At 39.6% G+C, this 10185-nt stretch overlaps 1 protein-coding gene across 4 annotated transcripts in view; it reads left to right on the top strand.

Moving 5' to 3' along the window:
- The window catches only part of MKX (mohawk homeobox), a 73705-nt gene extending 63816 nt beyond the window's left edge, over window positions 1-9889 (top strand). For all 4 annotated transcript variants that reach the window (XM_059183833.1, XM_059183834.1, XM_059183835.1 and 1 more), the window contains 2 exons: window positions 7221-7254; window positions 7361-9889. In XM_059183833.1, the coding sequence (XP_059039816.1) occupies window positions 7221-7254; window positions 7361-7547 (221 nt within the window). In that variant the 3' untranslated portion in view covers window positions 7548-9889. The remainder of the gene's footprint in view (window positions 1-7220; window positions 7255-7360) is intronic.
- The last annotated feature ends 296 nt before the right edge of the window (window positions 9890-10185 follow it).

Below are 10185 nucleotides of genomic sequence, written 5' to 3' on the forward strand. Positions count from 1 at the left end.
GGTGGAGCCTTTGAGATCACAGAGGACCAATCTTGGTAGATGGTCTCATGCAGAACAACTTAGCATCAAGAATATTTAAGATACTTAGCGAAAAAGATTGAAAGTGAAGTGGAGGCATTATAACTGGGTTGTACTCGGCTTATTTGAAAAGTTACTTTCAAATTGTTAAATCCCGCTTCCTACAACTTCAGTCCTCTGGCCTAGATTGAATTCAGAACACCGGTGCATTTTACAGTAACCGTTCCACTTGGAATTGATAAGGAGCCATTAGTCTCAAGTTCTTATGCTCTGCCCAATAAGGAAAGCCACAAGGCCACCACTCCCTGACTGATAGGAGCCAAGCAACACTTTCCCGGGTTTGCACACACACATGGGTATTGCTGGAATAATGAAGATGTTGTTGTTGTTAATGGAGATATAACCTATTCCGAAAGTTTTGCGACGTCAGCTTACCACCCATCCAGACGGAGGAGCTCTTCGCTATTGGTCCGGAAGAGAGGGGTGTGGTTTCTCATTTTTATTTCCTGGCCAAGTTAAAGGAGGCGATGCATTGACAGAGAGGCAGCCGAAGGTGGGGATCCTGAGGATCCGGGACATCTGGGCATCATTAGCCATAGTGAGGGGCCAGCCCACATGAGAGGCAGCAGGAAGGAAAAGAATCTTTGGCCAGATGTTCGAAGTCATGGCTGGAGGAAACACTGGCTTAATTTTTGGAAAAGATTTTTCTTCAAACCCTGAAGTGATTTTGGAAGCCACTCATTCTTTAAGGCCTCAGGATAAATAATTGTGCTAGTATATTGCAAAAAGGAAAAAAAAATTTCTAAACGCTATCCATGAAGAAGAGGTGGGTTTGATTTATAATTCTCAACTATTCAGAAAGGTTGCCAAACTCTTGCCCCACCATCCCTCTCAAGGCCCTCAAAACTCGGGCTCCAGTGCTCTTCTGCGAGCAGCGTCCTTGGTACTCACCGGGCTCAGATGCAGTCTCTTCCCGCCATGCTGGAGTTTTAAAGAACTCCCTTTGGGTTGTAGTGGGCCTGGAAGAAGCAGCTCCGTCATCCAGATACGTGTTTTAGTGTGTTGGGTATTTTTTCCTTCCTGCTGGGGCAAACATCACTTAGAATGATTTATCGTTACTCATTCGGAAGCTCTGACTACCCCAAAGAGAGGCTAACCACAAAAATTTCCTCTAAAAGTGATGCAGCCACAGCTGTCTAGGAGTTATTTAACAGTAATTCACTCTGGGCAATAGAAGAGTGATTATAAGGATATCACGTCTATTAAAACGTCAATCCAATTAAAGCCTGGGAGAGAACTCGAGAGAGCTCAGAGTCCCTATTCTGTGATTTGCACAGATTTTTTTTTAATATTTTAGATTAAATCATAAGCAGAAAAAAGTCTCTTTTTGTATCTCTGTGGTCTAAAATACTTTAAAAAAAAAAGAACAGAAAAGGTGTTTAACCAATTTTTAATAAGTTGTCATTCGACAGGCTTTCTGTGTAAACAGTGCATTCAGCCTTGTCACGGTCTTCGAAGGTGGCTTTATCGATGGAGACCACTCGAGTAATTGAATGCAGTAGTTAAAAACATGACCTTCAGAGTCGGCTGACGTGGAGCTGAGACTCACGACCCCTGTTGCCAAAATGAGTCCTTTGCGAGTGTCTGGACTCTTCTAAGCTCCAGTGTCATTTGGAAATAAGGCCCATGGTGCTGTTTCACAGGGTTACTATCAGCATTTAGCCAGATAACATTTTAGGGTCCCTGGCATAGCGCCTGGCACAAGAATAACCATCCAATCAATGTTAGTAATTGTTATTTTAAAGATAACCCCTTCTCGTAACATTGGAGTCTCTCAATATTCAAGTTTGAACTGGATGAAGCTGGATTTTGAATTCTTTCAATCTGTTTCTATTTCACAGGCCAAAACCACTGCCACATCAGGGAAGGCCACATGGTAGATTGCTATCTTATTTATTAAAGCGATTACCATCTTATTAATAAGGCAAAAGTCGAAGTTCAGTGAAAAAAGCAAACATGTACAGAATCACTCCATTTTAAAAAATGTATATAAACTTGCTTGGAAAGCCATATATTCAAATATTATATTAGTTATCCCTAAACTTCCTGTATTTTCTCTTTTATACTTTTTTCCTAGATTTTCTGCAGTGAAACTGTATGACTTTCTTATTAGAAAAACACAGCATAGGGGCGTCTGGGTGGCTCCTTGGGTTAAAGCCTCTGCCTTTAGCTCAGGTCATGATCTCAGGGTCCTGCGGTGGAGCCCTGCATTGGGCTCTCTGCTCAGCAGGGAGCCTGCTTCCCCCCCTCTCTCTGCCTGCCTCTCTGTGTACTTGTGATCTCTCTCTCTGTGAAAGAAAGAAAGAAAGAGACACAACATATGCTGTTTTTAAAAACAGTATAGAGTCATAGTGGAACCAGTCTTTAGGTGTGTGTGTGACCCCCGCGTGGATCCAGTATGTGGGGAAGTAAAGATAGAGACTATGGAGGTGGGAGCAGGGAGCCCCAGGGATTGCTCCGTCCGTTTGGGGTAAGGTCCTGTAGATTTGGAGCCGTCGGCATTTCGTAATCTTCAGGAAGGTTTTCCATCTGCCCGGTTTGCCAGAGCCTTGCTCTTTATCTCAACTGTTCCAAGTATGTAAATAACTCCAAAAACTGATCTGGTGTCCTGGGGGCTTTTGGGACCTCTGAGATCAGAAACACACCAAACCCTGGCTGTCCACATCAGCTGTCCCCAGTGATGGCCCCAAAACAGACACAGTTGCAAGGGGGCGCGGTGGTCAAGCATCTGCATCTCTGAATCACTCCATCTCAATTTAGGGAAATACGTAGTGCATAATTTTTAGCTAATTTAATTTTTTTAAATCCTCATATTTTTTATCTACACTTAAGTGATGTGAGTTTCTGCTCCACATTTGTGGAATCTTTTTAAACATTCCTAACCTTAGGGCTTATTGATTCAATTTGGAAAAAAAAAAAAAAAACTCAGAGATTTGGCCATATTTTTATCTCTTTTTATGACCATAACTCTTACTTCAGGAATATATATCAGAATTAATATGTTTCTAGATTGCGTTTATCAAAGTCGACTGGAATCTGCCCACAGAGCTTGGTGCTTCCACATCTCGAATGGCAATAGAAGTGGTTTTCAGTGTAATTGTTTCTCTACATATCTTTATAAGGAAACACATGTCCAAACTGAGGATAGCCCCACTTTAAGTTTCAGCATGGTTTGGGTTTTACGGCATCCAAGATTTTCCTAACTACGCACCTCTTTTTTTTTTTTTTTTCCCCTTTCCTCTTCTTTTTTGGTCTTAAAACACGCTCTTTTGGCTGGTTCAATAAGCTGTGCCTGCCAACCAGTTGCTTTTATGGTAATTGACAGCGTAGCCAATTTTTGGAACCTTAGAATCTAAAAAGGCATTTTAGCCCAGACTTCGGATAGGCCGAGCCAAGCTACTTGCAGAGTGAGAGATACAGCTGAGCTGAATGTAGGTCAGTCAGACCCTAAGTCTGTGCATGCTAATTAACAGCAGGGAAACGTCTGCTCTGGCTCAGACTTCAGATTTCTCTCTTTGCAGCGGCATTCAGAATCCTTCCCTCTCCTGGCAGATTGTGACTGGATGCCACTTCTGGACAGGAGCCAGGGAGACCACCTGTCTGCTGTGTGTAGAAGTGGCTTGAGCCCCCCACTGAGCACCTATCTATTGGCTGAAAAGATGCAAAACACTTGAATCAGATAAAAGCCAGCTAGTTTACACTTCAAAAGAAAAAAGCACAAGAAAAAAGCATCTTCACAATTAATGGAGTTATTTAATGTAAGCAGTAGAGGGTACCTTTTCTGAGTTCCCCTCAATGATGTCAGTTCTCTAAAATAGCTGGGGTATTTCCCCAGATTTCATCTCAGAGTAAGGACTGGAAAAACCATCTTCCCAATCCAGCAGATCTTTATTACCCTTTGCTTTCCTGCAAGAGCACTAATGTTTGAGTAAAAGGACCCCTGTTTGCTATCTTGCTTCTGCTAGCTCTTCTGGGAACTAGAACACACTACTCTGCAGGAGGTGGCTCTTAGACGCATAATATCCTAGTGACACTGGGCAACCCACCAACAACAGCAACAGAGAAAGCATGCCGTTCTAACACCCATTTATGTTTTGAACCAGAAGCACCCTGGACACAGAGATTCTCCCCACCCCCCTCCACCCCAAATAGTAGTAGCCACCTCTTTCTTGTTGGTTTGAAATGTTTGACACTGAGCTTTGTTACACCCTGTTTTCGCGTTGCTCTTGAGAGAGAAGCAAAATGTCTCTTCTGTTCCTTACTTTTTATGAAGACCTTTCTTCTGTTGCTGGGAAAAGAACCTGAATCCATACCTAATGACACTGAACATACCCATCAGCTTTAGAAATGAAATGCAGGATGCAGTCTTTTGTATGCTGCTGGGGACCTTGTTGAAATCATGAAACTAATTAAGAATACCCGAACAGGGATTGGAATCTAAGTTTTACACTTCAAAGGTATTTTCATAGGCACTGAGCTGTAAAACTCATACACCCGAAGAGTAAGCAGAATTTTATAATTTCGCAGTTGGCTGTAGTAAACTTGTTTCTCGGTGGAAGGAGTTTAGGGAGACAAGCCGCAGTGCTACCAGCATCCAACTGCTGACTGCGCTGCAGGACGTACGTGATCACTCTTCCTCTTAAACGGAATCTCTCCATGGACCTGAACGGTAAATCCACATGTAGCCTCCACTCATTTATGGCATTTCTGGGTTCTGTAACCCATTACATATTTGATGGCCACAGGCTTCCTTCTTGTCGTCTGTGCGGTAATCACTCTTGGGTTGATCATTCAGGTAGGGAATTCGCCTCTGGTTCCCTTTGAATATGTGAGACTGCTTTGTTTGTAAGCCAGAGCATCAGTTACATGGTCTTTTCTAAATTATGTTTTGTTATTTCCCTAATGTTATTTAAGCTTCATGGAACTTATTCTGCTTTTGCCAAGTCTTTCCATTGAATAAATATCTCCATAACCTATTGCTTCACTTTGGCAACAGAATTGTTGCAATTTGTGGGCAAAATTGAGCAAAGGCTTAACTCTTTTTTTTTTCCTCTGTAAAATATCCAGTGTTGCTGGCTTTCCTCCTCCTAAACAAAGACCTTGACTTGTTCTCTGTTTTTATAGTACACTGTCTCTGTCATTCCTGAGTAAAGATTTACAGATAATAGTACGAAACAAAGAGTGACTTAACAGACATAACAGAGACATGCTATCCACGTACAGAGTCACTAATACAAAATAAGCTAAGACACAAAGTGCTTAGAATAGTGCCTGGCACGGAGGAAGGGATCTGTAAACTGGGATTATTGGAGTTCTGTGAATTAAAAATTGTCATTCTCTTTCTTCAATTACATAAGTAATTGTATAGTTCCAAAAATATCAAAAGCAGCCGAAATATAAGTAGCCATCCAGGCCAACCTAGTAGGGACCAGAAGATACAGTCGGTGACCATCCAGCTGCTCACAGATTGAGCTATTTCCCCCAAGGACCTCTAAATAAAAGGAGATCAAAGAAAGGGACTAATGTTTGTTGTTCTGTTTTGGGCCAGACACATAGCATCTCATTTATTCCTCATAAGAACCTTGTTATTTATGCACTAAGTGTTTTTGTTTTGTTGGCTTGCCTTTTTTTTTTTTTTTTTTAAAAAAAACTCCCTGGGACCCTAGGAAGGATTCTACAAAGAGCCCACAGTGACCCTTTATTTCCCCCAGGTCCACACCAGGAGGCCCGACTCAGGATGCACTAACAGGCTTTCCTAATTCTTTTCTTTCCTAGAGGACACAGGACTTTAGCTGCCTCCTCTCCATGGGTATATAATCATTCTTCTCCTGAACGTATCTTCCTTGGAAAATTTTACCCTGGTTACACTGTATTACGGTCATGCTGATGCTCTTATTCTCAAGTCCCATTACTGTCTTAGAGCCCAGAACTGGAAAATTAGGCTGCCTCACCTTACTAGCCTTGAGCCTTGCAGAGCGGGAAAAGATGTCTTTAAAAAATATTGGGTTGAGAGAGGTAAAACAGGAAGAGGAAAATACAGCTTTCCAAAGCCATACAACTGGAAGGAGGTTCTGGTTTTCATGTTTCCTGTATAGGGCAAAGTGCCTCATATCGTAACTACTTGGTAATATTTATTGTTGTTGATGTTGATGATGATGGTGGTGGTGGTGATGGTGGTCGTAACTTAACTTAGTTTTGGAATCTCATAGGCTGATGGGGAGTCTCAACCCTGTTCCTTTGTCCCCACTTCCCATGCCATGCTAGCAGATCCTCTTTACCCTCTGTCTATCTTCCCCTCCAGCATGTCTATTTTGGGGTTCCGAGTACCATATTCTTTTAGCCTAAAAGCTACCTAGGGAGAATTAATCAAGATCAGTAGCCCATTTCATCTTTCTCGATATTGATGTTTGCACTGGTAGACATTGGTGCCTGAGAGAGGGAGGAAATGTACACCAAAAGAGAGAGTGCGTAAGCAAAGCTCACCCCATAATGCTCATTTCCTGCAGTGGGAAGGGTTCCTTTGCAGCTGGAAGACTGGTGCCTGCTTATTCTGATAGGGTCAGAAGCCCTGTGCTGTTGCATTGAATTTGCTACTCATTTGCTAGCTAGCCAGAGGGAACTCTTTGTCAATCCTTTTTCTGAAATCACGGTTTGATTCCCACGAAGTCATAGAAGGTTGAACCAGAGGCACCCTGAAGTTCTAAGAACCCTCTTTTTTTATAGTTGAGGAAATTGCATCCCAGACTTTGTGGAAGCATTGTAGCCTGTCCAAAGGTAAGCAGGTGAGTGGGGGAGTGAGAACAGAACCTGGCCGCAGGAAGGCCAGGAACCTTGTCCCTCTACTGTTTGCCTCCTCATTAAAAAACTCAATTTCTTGGGATAAATCAATGTCAGATTTTTGTATATTTATGAAAGCTATTTTGCATTTTTTATTACCTGTTCTCATCTTATTCCTGCTTCTTTGCAGAGAGATTTCTTTTGTATCTTAAACTACTTTATCTTTGTTAAACAAGAAATTAACTGACTTTCAACCATATTTTCTGATTAGCTTCTATTCCTGGTCGTTAATGAGGCAACTCCAGAGATTAAAACAGAAAGAAACAAGGAAAGAAAAATAATCGAGTTTTTGCTTGTCTTTACAGATGCTCTGGAAAATGGATCCAATAAGGGTGACAGGTGAGAAATGTGTTTTTATCCGCCATTTGTGCTTTTCATTGATGGCACTTTCTGTGTACACTGCAGTGGATTTGATCATTATCTTTCTTTTCTTGCTGAAATCCAGTGCAGCCCACAGGAAGGGACCAAGCAAAGATGACACATACTGGAAGGAGATTAATGCCGCTATGGCCTTAACAAATCTTGCACAGGGCAAAGACACACTGCAGGGAACCACCAGTTGCATCATCCAGAAGTCGTCACATATAGCAGAAGTCAAGACCGTCAAAGTGCCACTGGTCCACCAGTTTTAAGGGTTTGTCGCTTTTCAGACCAATGGCTGTTCTTCACGTCAGTGTTTTCCCATAAAGCCTCCTCCTACGAGCCGAAGCGGAAGTGGAAATGACTCCATTTCAAACCTCTTTTTATTTTTAATTATCCTAACTATATCATTTAGTTGCTTCTATAAAAGACATATAAATTATAAAAACCTCACTTTAATCAAAAATAGTAACTTATTTTATGTTACTCAAACTATGCATCAGTAAGTTACAGTAAGTGCCTTGCTTCCCAAAAATCAGCAGCAACGTGGGCGTAGTGGAGCAGCTATGCCTCAAATGACAACACCGCCATGCTTGTTCGTCTGTGTGTCACTCCAGACGGGCCTCTGACCATTCCAGGACTGAAACCACATGCGCTGAAAGGCCTCACAATGTATTCAGTAATTCACGTGTTAAAACTTGGACATCTATTCAGCCCAAATGAAACGTTCCTCTTAAAAAAACAACTTCTGCAGCATTTAAAATTGTTCAGCATGCTTTTCAGAGTGACAGTGAGAATTTCATGCATGTATTTTGCCTGCCTATCAGACACACTACAAAGTTCCAAAAGGAAAGGAGCGGCGATCACATAACATGTACACGTAAAAAGAATCCCAGTGAATACATTGTGATCTGAAGAACTTTTTCCAAGCATTGCTGGAAAATGCCACAATGCCCTTTTAGAATTAATTTGGATTTTCTTTTTCTTAAGTTTTGCTGAAGTTCTTAAAAATTTTATTATATAAAGTACTCAAAATGTTCCCGTGTAGAACTAAACCTATAGTTTAGTTTTAACACATAATCCTGTTTGCGTTAAAGTTCAGTGCTTTTTGTGATGGAAAGCTTTTCATGTGGAATGGTTAAAAAACCTTTTAGTTGGTTCATTTCAAATTATAATTGCTGATGGACAATTTGTATTGCAACGAGAACAAGACAATGAAAGAAATGTATCTCTATGTGAATATACATATACACTCATAAAATTGGTTTTTAAATTTAAAACATATGGAAAACAAACATTGACAGTCTTTGCATTTTGCCAAGGACATTAAAGTAAAAATTAAGTGAACTCATGCATTAAAAGAAGGAACATTTTGTTTCTAAATTAGACTATCATTGAGTGAGAATAATCAGTATCAAGAAAGAAGAATATAGTTTTCAATCAAACAATAATATTCTAATCAGCTGGGGGAGACTTGAAACTTGAATAAACAGTGGAGATGCCAAATATAACAGAGAATATGTGCTACAGAGAAGTAAAAAGGATTTGACTCTTTTATGGTGGGATGTTTTTTCTGGGTATGTAATCTATTTTGTATTTTTTTTTTTTTTTTAAACTGGAAAGCTTTTTTGTGAGTGTGAATGAGAGCCATTAGTGCAGCCATGTGGTGGTATTTTTCTTTATTTTGCAAAATGTTTTTCAAACCAAAGGCTGCTCTAGTTGATATGTGGACAATATCAATCTTGATATAAATCGTAGGACACTTTTTCATGTAACATAGTATTTGGGGTTTGGGTTTATTTAGTGTAATGAAAATAATTTGATATAAAAATATTTTGTATATATATATTTTTACTTTGTTTTTTAAATTGCTGTTTGCAGTAACAGTAAGTGCAAAGCAGGATATGTTAAGTTATGACTGTATGATCAGATGAAGTATGAGTTCGTTTGGTTTACATCCTTAAATAGTTACAGATCCTTGACAAAAACTTTCGAATCCTTACCAATTAATTTTGTCATAATGTGATCATGTCAAAGAAAACGAAGGACAAGTACTTCACTCTTTTTCATACTATTATAAGTTATTCTGGTATTAAATATTTTAATAAAATTGACTTCGTTTTGACATATTTCAGTTAGATGAATGGATGCTGGTTGTTTTTTATTTGAATTAGTTGTAATTCATTTTTCCCATCCTTTTAAAAAGAATCAGCAAATTCGTTCTGTGTTATAAACTATAAATGACAAGGCATTATAGGAGAGCTTTCACATGATTTTTATTTTTAAATACCAAAGCTTGGAATCTGGCCTATAAACACATCAAGAAGATTTTATAATTAGCATATCCTTGGCAATATCTCCAATTGCAATTACTTTTAATTTATTTTTTCTTTTGCTGCTTTAACATTTTCTGGAAATTAAAGTTCCCCCCAATCCTTAAAAGAATCTTGAACAATGCTGAGCCAGCAGCTAAGAATCTAACTCATAATTTATGTTGTAGAGAAATAGAATTACCTCTATTCTTTGTTTTGCCATATGTAATCATTTTAATAAAATTAATAACTGCCAGGAGTTCTTGACAGATTGAAAATAAAAGTTAATTTCTAGACTTCAATGATCATATGAATTTTGTTTTCCTTTGAGAGTTGACCAGGTGGAGAAAGAAGAACAGAAGGGTCCATTATATGCCGTAAGTCTCTTTAGGTTGGTAAGCGATATGATATGGGAGCACTGCATGTGTATTAGGTTTGCTTTTCATCACCTTAGACCACCAACCTACCTTTTAAGAGCTGAGGAAAAGAGAGTATGATGCTGTTAAAATACATACATAAATTTAAAATGAACATTTGCACTAAATGCCTTCTTTGAATAGCTAATACAATAAGCATTATCCCTGTGTGCTATGTACTG

The sequence above is a fragment of the Mustela lutreola genome, chromosome 8 (assembly GCF_030435805.1).
Source record: "Mustela lutreola isolate mMusLut2 chromosome 8, mMusLut2.pri, whole genome shotgun sequence".
Classification (NCBI taxonomy): Eukaryota; Metazoa; Chordata; class Mammalia; order Carnivora; family Mustelidae; genus Mustela; species Mustela lutreola.